Source organism: Labrus bergylta, chromosome 6 (assembly GCF_963930695.1).
Source record: "Labrus bergylta chromosome 6, fLabBer1.1, whole genome shotgun sequence".
Lineage (NCBI taxonomy): Eukaryota > Metazoa > Chordata > Actinopteri > Labriformes > Labridae > Labrus > Labrus bergylta.
This window is the reverse complement of record NC_089200.1, coordinates 7,422,383-7,444,153: the sequence shown is the minus strand read 5'-3', so window position 1 is coordinate 7,444,153 and position 21,771 is coordinate 7,422,383. Positions and strand designations below refer to the sequence as shown.

General features: G+C 39.0%; 1 protein-coding gene across 1 annotated transcript in view; it reads left to right on the top strand.

The window, feature by feature from the left end:
* Positions 1-8,753, top strand: part of LOC109983851 (alpha-2,8-sialyltransferase 8F-like) — a 32,978-nt gene extending 24,225 nt beyond the window's left edge. Inside the window, exons 4-7 of the mRNA XM_020633765.3 lie at positions 1,907-2,051; positions 6,445-6,557; positions 6,666-6,758; positions 6,842-8,753. Coding sequence (XP_020489421.1) covers positions 1,907-2,051; positions 6,445-6,557; positions 6,666-6,758; positions 6,842-7,319 — 829 coding nt within the window. The 3' untranslated portion in view covers positions 7,320-8,753. The remainder of the gene's footprint in view (positions 1-1,906; positions 2,052-6,444; positions 6,558-6,665; positions 6,759-6,841) is intronic.
* The last annotated feature ends 13,018 nt before the right edge of the window (positions 8,754-21,771 follow it).

Sequence of the window (21,771 nt, the reverse complement as noted above, 5' to 3'; positions counted from 1 at the left end):
TCTTGCTCTACAGATATTTAAAATAAGTAATCAAAAGGAGGTAAGAATGACTTACTTTTAAGTTACATGATGCTGGGTGGTAAAGGAAGTCAAAAAAGCCATGTGGGAAGCTCCCATGACCAATAAAACCCAACATAGTGCCTAATAAGATGGCCAAATGTGATTAAAAGGTTAAACAGTATGGCACATAAATTACATATTTCAACTTGTTAAAACCATTACCTGTGTTTGGGCCTGTTCTAAAAAAAAAATGCAACACAACTTTTGGGTTTTGGTGCCCAACAGCATGCAGCTGGTGACTTAAAAAAAAAAAAGAAAACGTATGTAACCACTGCTTATTTTTAAATGGATTAAATGCCAATTAAAGCAGGAATACACTAACATCTATAGGCTCAAAGGAGGATGGTAAGTAAAACAAGCACTGTTGTATGTGGAAACAAAACATTTTCATTCACAAAGTGAATCAATGTAAACTTACACCTTTATGTTTTTCCCTTCACAAAAATTATATAAATGAAAACCATTTGCCATAAAAAAAACCGAGCTCTGAGTTTCCTACAGACTCAGAGCTCAAAAATAAAACAGAATAACATAAATTGTCCACTCTTATTTTTCCTCTGTACTATTTTTTAAAGTTGAGTAGAAATAATTTCTACTTCTTTCAGTCTTTCATTTTTCTTCATTCATTTTATTTATTTTTGTGGGACTTTTTGTGCCTTTATGGAGAGATAGGACAGTGGATAGAGCTGGAAATCAGGGAGAGAGAGAGAGTGGGGAATGACATGCAGGAAAGGAGCCACAGGCTGGATACGAACCCGGGCCGTGCCCTTTGAGGACTACAGCCTCCATACATGGGGCATGCGCACTAACCACTGCGCCACCAGTGCACCTTTTTCAGTGATATATGATCCTCTTCAGTTTGCTGTGAACATAACTGAATTCATCCAAGCACTGTCAGACATCCAGGCACTTGCGCTTGGATCCGCCTCGAAAACACAGCCATACCAACTGCTCTTTCTGTTGACACAGTGTTCACACACCCTGCTCTGTTTGATGTGGAACAGGTTAAAATGTACATGTGCTATCATTTACTGCCCACCAAACTGTAAACTGGGTGTATTTTGTTGTGGAACTGGACGTGCTACTCTCAGAAATCCCTGATGATGGAACACCACTGATTGTCATGGGAGACATGAACATACATATAAAGCCCAGGCAACAGACTTCCTTGCTCTCCATTCCTCATTTAGATGAAAGCCAACAAACACAACTTGGCATTGTGATACAGTGGAAAAAAGGAGACCAAAATCTACACCATGGCTCAAATAAGGATAATCAAAGGTTCCTCCACAGAATGAGAGTTAGTCACTTCTTATAAGAAAGAGGGGTGCTAGATGTGCAGTCTGGGCCTTTACCGTGTAACTTTACTAGCTGGGTAAGTAAAGGGAGGAGAGAAGACAGAAATAACAACTCTGTGCAACAATAACTCTCTGCATGTTTTGGTATTTAAAGTAGCTGAAACCAGTGGTGTAGTGCAGGGTATATGCAGGTACACTGAGTAAACCCACTTATTTTTCAGTCTCCATAGGGTATACCCACTTTTAAATCTCCTCTGAGTCACACCAATAATTGATTGACAACATTCAGTAGTATGCTGCAGTGTTTAGGATGGTGAAGGGATACTCTGTCTCTAATTGGCTAGTATGCACTAGCTAAATATGCAAGACTAGTCTTACATGTCAATGTTTATAACAGAGGCCGTTTTTCCTCTGCTGGACTGGTCACATAAAGAAACAAACAATGGGACAAAATCTGGGCAGGATCAGAATAGATTCCTCATTTGAGGGAGTATCAAAGCTTCAGAGTCTCTTGTACATGGTTGAACAAAGTCCTTGTGGTTCCCCAGATCTCAGCTGAGCAGCAACTGCACTGGCTTTGACAAAGCCATCATTACCCAGGCCAACACTCCAGTGGGATCCAAGCTTGTGTATGATGGGGAAAAGAAGAGTAGCCTCAAGGTGTCTCCTGAGGTTTTCAGCACCTTTACAAAGGTAAATAGTTTGGCACTCTCAATAGAAACCAACACATCCACAATATCTGCTATTTTAGACTTTAGACTTCATTGTCCCCAAGGGGAAATTCTTTTCCACCGCACCGTTACTGTCCAAACAGACAAGTCCCACAACATACATACACAGAAAACAGAGTATAACACAAACAGAGATAGACAAAAAGTCAAGAGTTCCCACTCTGGCCTGTTCAGCGAGGCCTTCTGTTTAGGGCTGCTATAACCGCAGGGATCAGGATCCTCCTCCTCTGCAAGCCTTAATGCACCTCATTGTTCTATACCTCTGTCCTGGGGAAATGGGGCGAGGTGAATGTTCAGTGGGTGTGTGATGTCCTGTTCTACTTGTTTGGTATTGTTCTTTTTCCTGTGATGTCTTTCTAAAAGATGACATGTTTATTAAATGAAACACAGCTGTGGGCAGCTTCCTCACTCTGAGACCTCTCCATTAATGCATGTCCATAGGATCCTGTTTGTGCATGTGTGTGTATTTCGGCCTATATGTGTGTTCATTTTCATTAGACCAGTGGTTCTCAAACTATGGTACGCGTACCACCGGTGGTACATGGGCTCCCTGTGGTGGTACGCAAAGAAATCTCCACAATATAAAAAACAAACTTACCATAAAACAACAATTGTTTTATTTTGTCGTACTCTTATCTAGCTTGTATCTATTGGGTTGTATTTATATCAAATGTGTTTTCCCCTCTAAATTAATCTAGTTTTTGCAACAAACAACTTTAATCTGCTCAATTTATACTCACGCACAGACATAAACAACAACAGGAGTACACCTTGTGTTTTGAAAAGTTCCACTCGATATTCTGTTATAGTTCAGTACTGAAACAACAGCAAGCAGCTGTAGACCTACATTAACAGAATATCTGTTAGCTCCAGCTACCATTAACAGAATATCTGTTAATGTAGACCTACTGTATTTTCCGCACTATAAGGCGCACTTAAAAGCCTTTAATTTTCTCAAAAAACGACAGTGCGCCTTATAATCCGGAGCGCCTTATATATGGATCAATTGGTTAATTGGTTGATCCATACTGGTTGTACACGGCGCTCAGCGACACTGACTCGGATAATGACGAGAGGGAGCCGGGCATGTTGGATGCCGTACTCGCCCAACTGTTCAATTCGGACACTGAAGAAGAAGAATTCGAGGGATTCGTGGACGGGGAATGAACTGAAAAAGTGAGCTTTACGTGTTATACGTAACTGAACAATGTTGAGTTATGCACTAACGCAGGGGTGCCCAACCTTTTTTGAACCAAGATCTACTTTTAAAGTTACCAGTCTGCCGAGGTCTACCAGTCCACATAGTGAGCCATAGCCTTTACCAACAGCCTACAAACGCATTTAATACTCACACAACAAACAGAAAATAATAAATGAGAGTTCTGTAAAAAATAATGCAGACTACAGACTACAGCAGGCTGCTGTGAGATGATTTTGCTTTTGTTAAATTAGCTGCAGACATGGTGAGAGTGAACGGAGTAAAGTTCAACCGACTGTTTGACCGGGTCACGTGTGTTCCCACCTCGGTCCGTACGGATCACGGATCAACTGTGTGCTGTAGCACTAAAAGTAAAAAGTGTGTGTGTGTGTGTGTGTGTGTGTGTGTGTGTGTGTGTGTGTGTGTGTGTGTGCGTGCGTGCGTGCGTGCGTGCGTGCGTGCGTGCGTGTGCGCTGTTTGTTGGTGTGTCTCGTCCCCCGCGATGCTCACAGTCATGACAGCAGAGAGGAGCAGAGAAAAGTAGCTGCAGCTTCATCAAATGCACTTAATACTCGTAGCATAGTTTCTATATATGACTTTTTGGTAAAACATTTACCCCCCCCCCGGTTTTACCTGCACGTCATTGCGCATGCCTGCACTCTCTCTCTTGCGCGCTCTCTCTCTCTCTCTCTCTATCTCCGCCGCTCGCTCTCTCATGCACGCAGCAATTTCATGAATAAATGAAAAATTAAATACACACAGGTCGGAAGTATACTTGGGCTCCCAACACAGGTATCGTGTGTGGGAAACAGTGCAATGAGATGAAATTGAAATCACTTTTCTATTTTACAATTGTATTTTATATTGACAAAACATCTCGCGATCGACTGAGAATCAGTCAGCGATCTACCTGTCGATCGCGATCGACTGTTTGGGCACCCCTGCACTAACGTTTGAATTAGCGGTATCAGACTGTGTTTCTTTTACGTGTTTACAACTGAACAAGGCTGGGAGATATTTTGAATATGCACATTAACGTTTGAACAACGTTGAGTTATTGTGAATGCACTACGTATAAAACTACGTTTTGAGAGTTAAGAGAAACGTCAAAGAAATAATTTATTATTTGGGGAAATCGTCTTATGTACTTTTGTTTTTGTAGTTTTATACGTTACGTTTTATACGTATTTATATTTATATATTCACAATATCTCCCAGCCTTGTTCAGTTGTAAACACGTTCTATTCTATGCGCCTTATAATCCGGTGCGCCTTATATATGAAAACAGTTCTAAAATAGGCCATTCATTGAAGGTGCGCCTTATAGTGCGGAAAATACGGTACATTAATAGAATATCTGTTGGCGCCAGCTACCATTAACAGAATATCTGTTAATATTCTGATATTCTGTTAATGTAGACCTACATTAATAGAATATCTGTTGGCTCCAGCTACCATTAACAGAATATCTGTTAATATTCTGATATTCTGTTAATGTAGACCTACATTAATAGAATATCTGTTAGCTCCAGCTACCATTAACAGAATATCTGTTAATATTCTGATATTCTGTTAATGTAGACCTACATTAATAGAATATCTGTTGGCGCCAGCTACCATTAACAGAATATCTGTTAATATTCTGATATTCTGTTAATGTAGACCTACATTAATAGAATATCTGTTAGCTCCAGCTACCATTAACAGAATATCTGTTAATGTAGACCTACATATCTGTACATTCGGCCTACACAGAATATCTGTTAATGTAGGCCTACATTAACGGATATTCTGTTATTTATTAGAGTTCAGCACACAATCGGCAGCGAGCAGCTGTACATTAAAAAAATTTAAACGGAGCCAGGAGAAGCTTCAGTTTTGATACATGTACGGACAGCGGACCTTATCGCTCCCCCTCCCTCTATTTCTCTCTCTGTAGCTCTGAAGCTGATGTGATTCTGCTCTCTTGCTGTCTTAACACTGCGTAGGAGTCGATAGGGATTTTTTTTAAAAAGGCAGTTTTGCTATGTTGAACACAGAGACTTATAATAAAGCCGTGTTGTTAGCACCGAGCCTGCAGAACGAGCGCCTGCACTCTCACGCGCTCTCTCTCTCTCTCTCCCCCGCTACCTCTCGCTCTCTCACGCACGCAGCAATTTTATGAATAAATAAAAAAATAAATGAGAACAGGTCGGAAATATACTTGGGCCCAGGTATCGTATTTGTGTGGGAAACACTGGACACACAAGTAATATGTAAACAAAATAAATACAAAAAGAGACTAATAATACAATTAATAACAACAAGTTATACGTATACCATGTCACACGTGCAAATATTAACAGCACACAGCAACACACCTGCCTCGAGCTATAGCTGAAGGGTTAACAGAGCTCCTTTGTTAATACAATCCCTGTCCTTTGAGCCAGCTGATAGTATCACTAGCTGTGTGCTAACTGTGCTCTGCAGCTAGAGGAAGTGACACTAAGCAGGTCTAAACTGAAGCTTTCTTACTCTCCTCGGTGCATGGCTCTGGACATGGTGGATGTTGTTGTGCTCGTGTTGGATAAAAAAATTGAGGGATTGCTAAGGTATTTCAAATATTGTGAGGGGATTGCCATTTTCTGTACAAAGTTTCATGGCAATCCAGTTTATTATTGCTAGTTGCTGAAACAAAATCCAACAATGTGTACTTTGTTATGCTGCAACTGGAAACAGGTTGACAACCGAGCAGACTTTGACTGTGAAAACGTATGAGGTATTTGTAACTCTTGCCACTACTAATCAATAAATTTGAAGTGAAGAACTCTTCTCAATCCAAATCTCAGGAAATGTTCCCCTTAACGCTTACCGACGCAACTGAACAACTGCGTCATCAGCAAGTTTAAATATGCCAGTATACTTCACAGTCATATACTGCTGCATTTATCCATTAAAAAAGTTTCAAGCCCAATTAGATGTTCGAAATGAAAACCTGAAGACTTCCAGGGAGCACTCATTTTTCAGCTGGCAACCTCTTTTAGGGGTGCCTGCTGCAGGGGATTTCCAAGAGGGAAACATTTGCAAAGGAGATCCAGCAGGTGTTTTGATCTACTGTAGTATATAATCAGTATAATTGTCATTGTCTAGTAATACATAACCATTGATTACAATTCCAGGAGCATCCTTTCTCAAATAAAATATGGGACACGTGTTCTGTTGTCGGGAACGGAGGAATCCTGACTGATAGCAGCTGTGGAGAGAGAATTGACTCAGCTCAGTTTGTCATGAGGTGAGAAAGGTGTCCATCATGGTTACAACGTCAACTCACAGTATCAAAAATCATTTATGTTGAGATTCCATAAAAAATGATCTCTGCCTTGTTTTCTTTCTTCTTCAGGTGCAACCTTCCTCCTTTGGGAAATGATTACGAGAAGGATGTTGGTGTCAAAACGGACCTTGTGACAGCGAACCCAAGCATCCTCATGAATAAGTGAGCAAGAGGCTGGATTTCACTTCACTGTCATTACAGAGTTATTTTGTCTTGTTGCTTTATATCTGCTGTTTTGTCTCCAGGTATGGGTCTCTGATGGGGCGTCGTCGTCCGTTTGTGGAAAGTCTGCATATTTACGGCAACTCCCTGCTACTCCTTCCCATGTTCTCCTTTCTCTCAAACACTCCTGTATGTCTGCGGGCTACCTACACTATTGAGGACTTTGGAAGCCCCATGAAGCCCGTCTACTTTAACCCTGAGTACCTCCAAAGTCTGGCTGACTTCTGGCGCGCACAAGGCTTGCGATCAGTGCGGCTGAGCACCGGGCTAATTATGGCTAGCATAGCTTTGGAGGTCTGCAAAAATGTGCATCTGTATGGGTTCTGGCCCTACAGTAATCACCCCTATGGACTCTATGACTTGAAGCACCACTACTATGATGACAAAGCACCTAAAACAAATGTCCATGCCATGTCCACTGAGTTTGAGCTCTTGTTGCGGTTGCACAGTCAGGGGGTGCTCAAGCTTTATCTGGGAGATTGTCAACAAGGAAAAAGGTAGACCCATGGACTACTGAGGGAACAGAATCAAAGTGCCTTCTTTGTACTATCAGGGTAAAGCAAATCACTCGTGTAGTCTTTCATGTTCTTTTAAATGAATGGACACAAAAGCCCCGTTTCCACCCAAGAAACTATAGAGCTCAACAGTGTGGTGCCGGAAGTAAAAATCCCATTAATTTTGTTCACACACATTATGTTTTTTCTGAAGGTCATGGGACTTTTTACAATAGGGCATGCAGCCCCTGCAGTGCTGAATGTCTCTGATTGGTCAGGCACAGCAGGGTGTTAGATCATATGTTTGTATCTCACTTGTTTAATTTAAATGTAAGTGCATTTTTTATTTATTATTTAAGTTATTCATTAATTCATGAAGACAAAGAAAAAACTTGGTTTGACTTCTACAGAAAGAATCTGCATTTATGTTTGTACTGTTTGTCCAAAATAATCAGGGAACGGTGTACTTTTTCTTTTTTTTTATTCTCCATTAGAATTCCATCTTTGATTATATTCTAACTTTGGTGACTTAAAATCTTTCTCAGAAATCCTTCAAAGATCTTGTGTATTCAGAATCAAAAATCAGATGTTCTAAAGTTCAAATGTCAAAATCACAAAATATACCTTTCCCCCAATATTAACTTTAAAGGAGCTATATGTAACTTTAAAAAGTACTGTGTTTGTAGCGATACCGCGTGGCTGTCAGGCGAACTGCAGCAGTAACATATAGCCCCTTTAAGAAATGAATTGCAGGGGTTAAAATAATGTATATTCTTAAAAGGTGTTTCTGAGGTGTTTGGTGAAATGAGGAGAGTGAGGTATCCAGTGTAAATTCTTCTAACATTTTGATTAGAGTCTTCTCTCCCTATTAAGGCCCTGACACACCATGCAGACGCCAAAGAACTAGTGGTGACGGAGGCCCCTTGTGGTGTTGCCTCATGTCTTGGCCAAAAAGTTGCACTAGAACACACCTCAAAGACTATAGCCGACAGCCAACCGCCATGTACCTTCTGTGCATTCGTGAGGGGCGGCGGTAGCTCGTTGTTATGATACCAGAAGACCATTTTCATACCACTGTTGCGCACCTCTTGTATTTTAGGAAGCCTTCTAATCGAGAATGATGTCTGATAAAAAGTTGAAAATGGCGCTGGCGTTGTCAGCCCTTGGTCTTTTAGTGGAAAAAGAAAAGAAGGGGTGAAGGTGAAGTGATTTTTTTTGTCATCCAGAGAAATCATGTTCAAGCAGTAGATGACCAAACTTGATGACTTTACAGGCCAACTTAAGAAAGAATAATAATTTCCTGTGATTTTTTTTCCGTTTCAGTGAATAACACTTGGTGAGAGGGAATAAATATTTCTCTGAAAAATATATTTTGGTTCTTTCACTTGCTGGAGATGAATTTGTCTTTCCAAATGGTAAAATAAATTTCTCAGATCTCTCAGTTTGCATGATTTTCAGTCCTTGAGCCTCTTAAGTGCCTAAAACCTGCCAATATTTGTCCTGCAGTATTTCTACTTACAAACAGCATTTGGGGCACAGTTTGTCCTCTGTTTGTTTCAGGGATAGGACAACAAAAGCTGTATGCAGCTGTAACTATTTAAATGTGACCTTTTACATGAAGGCACCGTCCACCTCTCTAATTCTAGCCTTCATGTCCTGCTAAAGAGTATTCCACTGCTGGATATAGACCAGCATTCAAACATCTGAGTTCTTTGAGTGTCCCTATGGCCCATCATCGAAACTTCCCCTCCTCGTTCTCTGAAGTGCTCCCTCCTTTAACAGAAAATTGCCCTCTAGTGGCCTTAGCTGGCTTTATCTGTGAAGTATCTCTAGCTTTCGGTTTTTTATTTAAATTCCTTTTTGTCACCTGTGGCTTACTGCTGACAAGGCAACCTCACTGGTTTAGACATCAGCTAACAGAAGACCTTTTTGAAGTATATGACAAACCAATATCATGTTATGCTACAAACAGTCTTGTCAGTTGTTTATCAAATAAGCAATGTTACTTGATAATGATTTGTTAGATTCCCTAAATTTACAACCTGGAACACAACAGTACGACAAAACAGCCTGTTAGCTTACCACTTTAAACATGGTATTAGAGGGACAAGCTTCTATGATACAAAAGTAAGTGTCAGCTCTTTCAGGCAAGACTTTATGAATACAAATACAAATGCTTTCAACTTTTCACCTCTGAATTTTCCTGGATGGAATGAGTCAGTGACGAGGCCTGCAGCCACTAAACATAAAAGCTGATTGTTTGACTAATATGGCATTTCCTGCATTTCCTGTATTTTCCCCCTTTTGAGCAGCCAGTTTGTCTCCACACACTGCTTTGGAGCAATCCTATAACCATGATGGGAAAGGAGTAACACTGTTTATTAAAAACACAGCCCAAACAGTTGGTACTACTTATACTGTAACATACAAGGCCTTTTTTAATTTCAGTCACTGTAACCAACATGTAAAAATATACTTTGTCATATTTCACATTTTTTGAGTCACTGAGTCAATAAAAAAAAAATTCTTCATGTTGAGTTTGAGGAACATGTCTCTGTTTCCTCCACAGCTTGAGAAACTATTAAGCCGCTTAAAAGTCCTCCTCACAATTTGACACCTTAGGAATTTAATTAAATTTTGAATTGAATCTCTACAAGGATCTAGTCTGTACTTTAAGAAGTCCAGTGGTGCGTTTCGGCCACTAGATGGCACTCTTTGACCATGCAATGTGAAGTGCATGTTGTGCTGTACAGGGACAGGTATTCCGTTTTAATGAGGCAGTTAGCTTGCATTTATATATGTGTCCTTTTGACAGGTTGCACATCTGAGCTAGAGCTGGTGCAGAGCCTGTTGTGATATGTCATTGTATTTGTGTTAGAATCAACAACGTAAACCCTGTTATCAATCCATGTCTTAACTCAGAATATCTACACACAAAACATTGTAACTCAGCACACAGGGCCCAGGAGCTTAAGTAACTTGTGCTGAGTTACTCTAATTAGTGAGCTGCAATAAGACCACAGGTTAGAGACACACCTCAAGACAATGCAATGAAAACATTACATGATGAGACTACTGGGGCATCACGTTTCCTTATTTTGGGATGGTTGTCTGTGCAGATTGAGAACTTAGTATTGCCAAACCTTGAATTGTATTATTTAGCTGTAGATTTATCCAGTGGTTTTGTTTGTGATTATAACACATTGTTTTTTAGATTTTAAAACATAAAGGTTAAAATTTGGACTTAAATATTCTCCATTAAGACAGTATTTTACTCTCTTTTATGTGTCAGTCTTTCTTCTGTGAAAGAAAATGAAGTTAAAGACATAAAAGGGAGATAGAAAACTTAAATCAGTGAAGGTGTAATCACACACGGCTTAAGTGGAACTAAACGCCAGTGTAAGTCATGTTGGACACTTTGAGCCGGTGGAGCTGAACTTGACCAGAATGTAAAAAATAAAAACGTGTTTTTTATGGGTAACACAAAGTTTATTGTGATTGTCATACTAAATAAACACACTTTCCACACATATAATATTTAACAATGATATAAACCTTTATGGGAATTATTTGATTGATTGAAGCAGATGGAAAATGTATTTTTACTGAGAACAGATGGACGTAAATAACACACTGAGAGCAGGAGAGTAATTGGCTCTTAACATGAGTGGATGATGTGTTAAGGATTTTTTTTTTGTTCTTCTGGCTGCAATAATTACATAACCACAATACACACTGTTGTGTTCATACACATGTGTACAGATGTATTTGCATAGCAGGGATTTTTAAACTTCCCTTCACACACTCGAGTATTACCACACAGTAAGGGAAGTAGAGGAGAGGATAATGAGTAAAAATGATGTTGTTCTCTCCTCATCCACCGCTGTTTGGAGGCAGGGGAATGTAACAATGGAGGCTTAACTGGCAGTTTGCAAATCAGATTTGTGCTTCTTCTGCCTCTGAACGCCCTCACCTAAACCAGCAGGTGGAAAACTTAATTAAATGTATGCCTCACAAATTACTTCTGCAGCGTAGAAGGTTAGGATATCTGCTTTGGTGTGTTTGTGTAATTGCACCTCAGATATGTTTATGTTCCTTTAGTTGACTTCCCTCAACATTAAAATGGGAATAAGTCCATATCAGGCAGTAAGGAGAGAGAGCATCCCATTACAAGCATTATGTGTGTATGGATGCCCTCCAACTCAACTCACAGTGGGCTCCTGATGTACAGTTTTTGTATGCATGTGTGTGTGTGTACACTCTCGTGCCAAGACATACTAAAAGAGTGGTTTGTTATTGAAAAAGAGAATCTCTACTTCACAGGAATCCTGTCAACATACAACCTACAAAAAAAAAAAACGAGAAAAAAAAGGGAACATAGGTGGATAAAACACACACAAACACACTCTGACACACACAAGTGTTCCTAATTTGCATTGCAGATGTTTTTTGGGGCCTCTCTGCCAGCACAGGGATGATGAGGCGTCCTTGTTAGCATGGAGACTTTTAGCTGTAATTATCTTGTAATGGCACTTAGCCCATCAGCTCCTCCTCTAGTGTGTCCCAGTGCATGCACACATACCTCACATACGCACACAAGCATCCCCCCCACCCCCACACACACACACACACACGTGCAGATTCAAACACACATGTTGGCATGCAACTACACAGACAGGACATACATGCAGACACAAATGGCCCTACACAGCTGGACAGAAATCTGTCAGTGTAGACAAAGAGAAGCACAGACAGAGACAGACATACAAATATAGAAAGACAACCATTAATAGATGCACACACGGCTAAACAGAAACAAACACGCACCAATGAACATACATACAGTGAGCCATATTCCTGCTCATTTGTTTGGCCACTCGTCTAATCTGTGCGATAAGAGGAGCTGTCATCCATGTGGCAGAGGGAGGAGGGAGACACAGTGAGAGATAGAGAGACAGCTGGATTGCTCTGTCTTTACTGCATTTTTAAACAAAAAGACACGTTAATGCATTAATTCCATGAGGCCAGATGTGAAAAAATTAACTGGCCTGGCTCTTTTCACACAGTCAAAAAGTCCATATCTCTGTAACAAAAAGTGCCACAGTGGGAAATTGCTGAGGCAGAAGTGATGATTGATCTAAAATGAAATGGACCAAGAGTGACAGAGAGACAGAGAAGAGAAAGAGAGGATTGTGGGGAAAGAGTCGATGCAACTAGGGACAAATGTGGAGAGAGACTGAGCGTTAATTTGCTTTTAACTATCACATTTTATTGCAATGCTTGTGAAACACTTCAGTTGTTCATTGTGAGATTTTTTTTTTACAGACAGTAGCACAATAAACCTGTGTCCAATCAGTAAAGCATTAAAAGGAAGTCCTACAGCCAATACAAGCACAGACTCTGCCTTATGTCACCATGGTTAACAGAAAGTGCTGTGCCTCGAAAACATTATGGCAGATTAACATTTCGCAGATGAATGAGCAAAGCAGATTGGCTGCGTGTTTTGGTTTTAGTCTGCTGCAGAATTCTAATCTTATAAAGTAATAAAAAAAATGTGTAGTGGGGACCTCCAGCCTGCAGGGTCAGCAGAGAATGAAACTTAAATATATGCGTCAAAACATGCCCTGATACCATTAGTATTTATTCATGTGAAATTGTTTGTCTATACAGAAAAAAATGCATATTTAAACCTGTTTTCAAATGTCAGCTACGTGCTTCTGAGTTTTAAGTATGCTTAAGAATAAGCATTAAGTATAAGCATTAAGTATAAGCATTGTAAATTAGATTAAAATAATTGTGTGCTTAGCTAATTGACACATTTTGATACCAATGAATGATGTGATTAAACCTCCTCTTCTTATGCAAATACAAAAACATTAAGACAATTTAACCCACTGATGGGCAGTGACATATTGCTCTGTTGACATTTGGAGCCAAGACCTGCAACATCCACTAATAAAAACAGATATTTAATGTTCTGATAAAACGCCAAAATGACAGCAATACCACATAGCCGATTCTTGTGTCGGTTTGAAGCAGACACTCATGTTTACGGGAAGTTGAATTACTTTTGTGTTAATATGCTATCCTATTTCACTATTCTTCTTCTCCGCTTATTCGGTGCACACAGCACCACACGAGACATATTTGTCAATTATGACATCCGCTCTCTTAAGCATCAATATTTAAAGTAAACTTTTCAGAAAAATAACCAACATAAACATAAACATTGAACGTAAATCATCATGATAAGGACTAACATTGATGACACAATCAATGTTATAGAAAAAATGTCTATATAATTATTTGATGTGTATTTTGATTTCATAGTTTGACCCATTCTCAATCTTTTAACATGGAGGAGGCGGGGCTTATAACCTATACTGCAGCAAGTCAATAGCAGGATGTCAGAATATTTTGGCTTCACTTTCAGGAAAAAGTTGTGCCATCCATCTTTCAACACAGTCTATGGTTTAACCCTTGTGCACATTTTTATAATCTTTTATAGGTGTAATTGAAAATTTCAGCTGCAATTATGCCTCAATTTTACAGAACTGTTCTATCATGAGAAGGTGAGCCCACTGAGGTCAGCTGGGTACAATTCCAAAATAATTTTCATAAGTGGAGTTGTCATACTGGGCTCCAAAAATATTTTATTCATTTTTAAGCGGCAGGTGGAGAGAGAAGAGTTTCTGCACTCAGCCACCTGGACGCCTCACTAACTCTGAATGTTAACTAATGGAGTTCGACATGAGCTCCATTTAGCACAGGAAAAGGAAGATAGTGAGTGTGTGAGAGTTTTTCCAACTTTATTCACACTGAGAGTGATCTAAAAACGTATTCATTTTATATTCCATGAAACAATTGGTTGGGTATAGGTCAGACTTGGAAATTGACATCATAATGTTTCCTGCATCTTTGGTTGGAACAGTAGGAAATAACAACTTTTTGTCAGCAGCATAATGAAGTAGTTTGGGGACCTAAACCTGACAAAAGCATCCACTGTACGTTTATGTTTAATGGTAAAAGGACGATAATTTTTCGTGCTTTTGTAGTCCTCTGACCACTCAAAGCAGTTTTACACTACATGTCACATTCAAACACTGATGGCAGAGGACGCTATGTTAAGTGCCTATCATGATCAACTAATCCCCAAAATACCCATTCAAACACTACTGGCTATAACATGAAGAGAAATTTGGTGTTCAGTGCCCTGCCTAAAGACATAACAAAGACTACAGAAGCAGGGAATGGAAACCGCCAACCTAACAGTTGAGTAATGGCTGACTCTAACACTGAGCCACAGTCGTTAGCAATGGAAAGCATTTATGGACTACATTTAGAATAAGATTACCTCCCCACCTTGCTGATTGTAACTCTAAAAGTGTAAGTCACATCTATGTATTATCATAAATCTATCTCTGTCTTTCAACCCATCACTAGAAAGGGGTCTTCATTTCAAACAGACTTTATCAATTTGTATGTAAAAAAGGTAATTTACTGTTGTACAGCTGGCCTGTTTGTTCAAAGAAAAAAACAAACAGACAACATCTTTGGAAAAAGAAAATCAACTGTCGCCTTTGGCCTCACACGGGGCACCAAATCATGTCTCCATGATAAAAGTGCTAGTTTTATTTGACCAAAGCCCGTTAACACCACACCACTGCTTTATGAACATAGTCCCCTTATTTTCTGTGGCTTTTGAGGTACATGCTATACAGTACCTTGATTAAAGTAAAATAAAAAGTCTGAAATTCATTCTGGCTGACACAAAAGAGGAAATTTGTATCCACGTGAATCCTCTGTATGTAATGCCTAAATAACAGTTTTTCTTGGTGGTTTCAACATAAATAGTAAAGGCACGTGAACCAAAAGTATTTTCAAAAATTCCATTATTATATATGTAGTGGATACCAAAAAATACCCACCTTGATATCTGTATTGATGTACAAAGTAAAGGCAGAAAACAAGTTTAGATAAAGCGATAATCGGACCTACCTTTTCTCTATAACCCTCTGATCCATCATGAATTCTTCACTTACCACAAATCTGCAGTGAAACCAGCTCCTTTCACTCCTGGGATGCTCGGGAAGATGAAAGTGTAAGGATCTGGCAGGGTTGAATCTTCAATGAAGAGCAGCAGACACCCTGGAACAATGGTCAGGCCAAAGAGTGTCCATATCCTCTGCCAGCTCTCCCAGCAAGCTCATCCATCAAAACCCCAGTGAACTGTCACTCCTCTCAACCCTCCAGGGACTACACATATCTCCTGTTACTTTTGACTCTTTCTTTTTACTGTCAGCCTGTTTTGTCTTCACGCCGCAATTCTGTTTATTCTTCTTTTCTAGTATTAGTGATTATGAAAAGGAAATTAAAAAAAGGTGCCATTTATAGATCATCCCTGTGACACGATTGACAACTCACATCTCCAGACCAAAGTTAAATATACTGTCATAATCCCAGAGGGGAAATTTGGGTTTACACTCTGTTATTGACAGACATTCTATTCCCACACTTATGCCCAATATACACAAATCAATATATACATTTCTGATTATATCATCTGAAACAGGTGCAATTGTTTTGATGGAATTAGCCTTGCTATGAGCAGAATAAATAACTTGAATTGTAGCACTTAAAAACAAGGAAATATGTCCATCATCGCCACAGTTTAACATCTAATTCCTTTGGCTGACACTCTCTGGTAAACTAACCATTAAGAATTGTTCATCTGCTTAAATAAAGCATGGAACTTAGAGAAGATTTGGGAAAACATTTCAGGGTAACTTGCCTGAAATAGACTTAGTTTTAACCTGGTTACATCAGCTAATGACTATGCTTAATTTTATTCAATTTAAACTCCAATTATTCCACTCACTTTCTGTTTCCTACTGATAACACTCACCAGTCTATCTTGTAACCTCCCATGATGCATGATGGTGTTTTTTACTTTTCAAGGGTCTTAGGAAAGATGGTGTTATGTGCTCTCCAGATTGTGAAACCCTGTTGGAAAATTTGTCTGAATTTAACAGAAATAAAAAAAGACCGTATAAGCCACAAACACACTGTGTGGGTGAACTTGGGAGCTTGGCCATGCAACAAAGCTGCAAACTGTTTCCATTGATTTCCAAATATGTCAAAACAGTATATTCAATGAACCGAGAGATGGTCAAAATATTTTTTTTGCAAGTTCAAGTCCAAGCTAGATCTCAAGTCTTTGAGGGCATGCAACAAGTCCAAATCAAGCCTCTTCAATACAGTATATGATCACATACAATTCAAGTGAAAAAAGGTCGAGACACTGAAACATTCAAGCATGCAATAATAACTGTGTGAGTCAAAGTACAGCTGTGTAGTATAATGAAAAGTTTATGATCTACAAACAAATGAGCAAATCCAATCTAACACTAGAAAGAACAAACTCACCTTTCAAAAAATATTATTCTAATTTTTCCACTCACTTGTATATAATTATTGATTGACTATAATTCAGCAAATGCCAATCTCAGAGCTAACATCCCACAAAGCTAATGTTAGCAGCAAGCTAACACTAGATAACTGTAGCTGATATTCGCAGCCCTGTTTACAATCTTGCCTGCAGGACTCACGGACTGTTGATTAACATCTTGATTTACATCTTGTTTACTTTCTACCAAGAACAAAGTCTGTCTCTCTCAGACAAGCTTTGGGAAAATACCTTGAATACAATTTTTAGCAGGAACCAGAACACCCCGCTATCAGCAATCTGACCTCCAGAGCTGTGGACTGCAACAGGGTCACCTGAAACATCCTGCCTGAGAGTATCATTACTCACCAGGAGGTAGTCTTATCAAGGTCCAGACAATTTGATAGTGAGACATTATCACTGGCCTTAACAAACTTTCGACCAATGTTTAATTCCTTATTAGGAATTTGACGTGGAGCAATATTGCCAATATTGTTAGAGTTTCCATGAATGCTTAAGCTTCATAATGATATATTTAGAGGTGTTATAATCATACTTTGTAACAGAAGGTGTTATTTAAAGACACCAATTTATTTCCATACATTATTAATATGTCTTATTAAGACAAGTATAACATTGTATTGTTAACATACAGGCTGGGATTAACTGATGATGTTTCCAGATGGTGTGATTTTCATCTCAATCTGAATGTGATAGAAATGTATTTCTAAATATATGATGTGACCTACATTAATGTGAATCTGATAGACATAATATTGAAATGAATGTATGGTGACGTATATATGTTTAGATTCTCATTCTTAATCTTATTGAGTAAACTCGGTTTAATTAAAACAATGTCCACCAGTCGGAGTGGGAGTAACCCTTTCGTTCCCCCTCTCTCGGAGGAGCTGATAAGAGTTCAGCTCACTTCAAATCACTTCAGTTTTCTTTTTAACTTTTTTTAACAACTTTTAAACTATCGTGCCGTAGGAACAATTCATGCTGAACTTTTCTAACTTCCCACACACATTTTGAAACTTCAATTCTTTTTGGCTAAAGCAAGGCCTTTTTAACTCTTTCTTTTCCAAAGTCTTTGCTCATCAATTTTGAACGACAATTTCTTAATTTAGATTCATCGAGATGGCCATCAGGTTAATTTAAATTGGAAATCAACGCATCAAAAGACTATTTTTTCCGGTTCGATCCACTTGGAGCTGCTGAGACGATGCGACCATGATGGTTGAACAGCCTTGCCCTCTTCATCCTAGCTTCATGCTCCGACCCAGCTGCTGCGGCAGTTGATCTGGCCCATTGACCTCTCTGGTAGGCTAACCCTGAAAAGAACCACTTGTCGGAGACTGAAACACGACCATCGGCGTAGTTCATCCGAACGCATCTCACAGAAAGAGCGTTTGGTATCACAGCGGGTGTTGAGAGATCAGATTGGTCGTGTCTATTCAGAGCCCATTTGCTGATTAAGTCATTCAAAAACCGTACCGCGTCTAATATCGTTGCTAAACATGTACATTTAACCATACGAATTAAGAACTAGAATTCAAGATATCATATTATAATGTCATATACAGTATGTTATAATTGCATTATCCCGATCATAAGAATCATATTCTTTATCTGTTTCATCTATATACCTTATTGTTTTACCATTTCTATAATAAATTTTACACATAAAATTCAGAGCTTTGTCTGTATGTTTTCTGGTTTAAACATCTCAGGAACTTACTCTTCAGATATGAAATTGATTGATTAATTAATTACTACAAGCAATATTAATTTCCTTATTTTTAAAGGTGGTGCCCCGAGGAATAATTAGGATTTAATATCTTAATAAATGAATTACGCTACATAACCTAGCTGATGCAGCTAAGCTATACATGTTTGCTAACTTGACTGACCTATCTGTGTGTGTTTTTACGTTCCTGATTAAGTTTGGTGTGGGATATCTTTTATTTTCATACTGAAGATGTTGCATTCTGTGATTCTTTTGTTTCTTTTGTAGGCTTTGCATGAAGTTAATGCAGCCAAAAGATTTGACAAATGGCACAGTAGCAAGTCAAAATCTGCAATCTCTACTCCAAATCTCTAAATTAAATAGTTTGAAGGCTTTTGTTGACTTGTTATCAGGGGCTTTAGTTCTCTTTTTGAGTAGGTTCTTATTCTCTACTTGTGATTTCTGAAAATTGTAATCTAAGGTTTAATTTAATCGACAAGATGTCATTTGACTTCTATAGGTCTATGTGTGTTTATATATATTTAGAATGTTTTGTAACTTAGTAATTGAGCGCATGTCTCAATATCCTATTATCTGACCGACTAAGAGACACATTTCCTCTTTTGGAAGGATACAGGTTAAATTGAAGATGAAGTTTAAGATCCATCTTTACTTGGTGAAAATAACACATGAAGGTAGCAACACAAGGGGGGAAAAAGGAATAAAGGAATCAACTCTAAAGGTTGGACAGTTTTTATAAATTTAATATATCAATATATAGAGATATTTATCAACAGGTTGATTTCATAGAAACGTGAGTGAGACCATTTTGGCATACAGTACAGATAATCCATGTAAGTACAGAAGAAGCTAAATTTTGAAACCCCCCCCCCCCACCCCATCATGTACCAACCCACCAGTTAACGACCCCCCCCTCCCCTCCCGCAGACACGCAACACAGAGAAAACAGAAAGAGTAGCCTAAAAGTTTACAGGAGCACAAAACAAGGCACCAATAAATTAAAATTATAACCCCTCTTTCCTCTTTCTTTTTGTTTTTTAAAAACACAACAACAAAACCTATTGAACATAATTAAATACAGTATGAACACTAAAAATCTGCAAGGCTGTTAAAAAGCAAAAGAAAACAAACAAATGGAACGGACAGGAAAGAAAAAAAAATGAAAACACTTTGGCAGATTATTAATTTTTAGTTACAATCAAGTAGTAAATAAATCCAGTGCTCTTGTGTACAAATAAATTCATATATAGTCTACACTCCTTTTTACCCCAGAGGTTTATGTACATCTTTTTTTACAGATACATTTAAAACATTATCAAAAAGTTTTTGCTGTATGAAAAGGTATTTACAAGTCACGATTCAAAACCACTGGACTGTACCATTGGACCCCCTCCCTCCCTCCCTCCCCCTTTTTATTTCCCCCCTCCTAAGAACGGTATCTCTTTACACAGTGCAGAAGGCTTCTTGAAAAGTTTTGTGCAACAAACAGCGTAAAAAAATGCCTGTCGTATGGCTGTGGAATGGACAGAGGCCCGGATGGGTTTGGAGATTTCCTTGCAGGCGGTGACACATCTGCAACACTATGAGCAAATGCACGTAGACGTTTCTGCTAAGAGTTTGTTATATTTGCGGTGATTTTCTCCCAACTTTAATCACTGCCGTAGTAAAGTGTCCACATCTGTGACAATGATGTTATTCATCAAAATATTGCCCATGTATGTCATCATCCAAACCCATTTAAAAATTTCACAATGTCCCCACAGCTGTCTCCCCCCCCCCCCCCCCCCAACCCTTCATTTAACAATGACTGGTAGAAAAATGTAGGCGACTCAACACTGCCCTTCAAGTAATCAAACATCAAGAAGATCAAATATGAAACTGAAAACAGTTCAGTAAGGAGAGAGAGAGAGAGATAGAGATAGAGAGAGAGAGAGAACTACAACTCACAGACTAACAGTCCAAAAAACACATGATAATAAGAAGAAGCAGGTTTTGAAGGAAAGTCAGTGGGTCAACGAGATAACCTTTCCAGGCAGGTAGAGTCAATGAGGGCTTCTTCCACAGTCAAAAACTGAAGCCGGATGGGGGGGTCTTGTTGATGGTCTTTGTGGGGGAATGCTCCTCCTGTTCGCTGGTTCACAAGGAGTTCTTATTTTCAGCTCTGGGGGCGTCATTCTTGGGACTCCCAGGTCTCCCAAGTCCTTCAATGTGTTGTTTGCCACGCTGTTCCAGTGTTTTTACATCTGTCTACCCACAAACTGATAGCCCTTGCCAAAGAAAAGATGTCCGTGATGAAGATGTAGATGTAGATGTAGAGGCGAGAATATGGGAAAGAGACTGAGCTGGTTAAGCTAAAATTGAGTAGTACAACAACTACAGTCAGACTTTGGAGTGCTGGAGGAAGTGAAGCAGTGGGAAGATGTGAATGGAGTTAGAGACATGTCAGTGTGTCATGGTTAAAGCAGCATGGGTCAGACTCTCTGGTAACACAGATTGGAGACAACTACTAGCAGAGTAAAGAGAGGACGAGAAGGACAAGCAACAGGACGGTTAAAAACAGGGAGCGCAAATCAGGAACACTATAATTAGAGCATACAATAATTAGATTAAATAATGGGTTATCATGGCTGTTAGAGTTTTCTCAAAATGTAACACCTTTCCCATAAAATAAACCTCATATAACCTTATCATGAGGTGACGTAATGTGATAAAAACCTGCCTGACACAAATAAAGACCTATTTGTCTTTCTGAGTGTATGATTTCAACAAAGAGGTTAAATCACTACACGATCAAGACTTCACGCAATATAGTCACGAGTACAGTACAGTGTATGAGTCTGAAGTGTACTATATTATCAGGAACCAGGATTTAAGTTGCACACACTGTTGTTAATCCATCAGTAAGTTTGTATATAAAGTTCCTCCAAACCTCTGAGTAACACAAATCTACTTAAGGTAGAGTCCCTAACCAGACATTGGCAGAAAATTAGATTCAGGTGCACACCAGAAAGTATCTGTTGCGTCTCTCATGCTCACAAGGAAGTTTGACGAAAGTATATGCGCATGCAATATTTTGTCGTTAGCACCAGAAACTATCACGTGTGAACGCAATACCTTCTCATGCCTACCGGATAGTTTCTGGTGTGTACAAAATAGTTTCTGAGAAATGTTATTAATTTCCCCGCTGATCTCCCCTTAGGGTTAGGGTTGTCCTCTAATAGGTTGTCCACTATCAGTTAGGTACGTTTACCTAACTGAGTT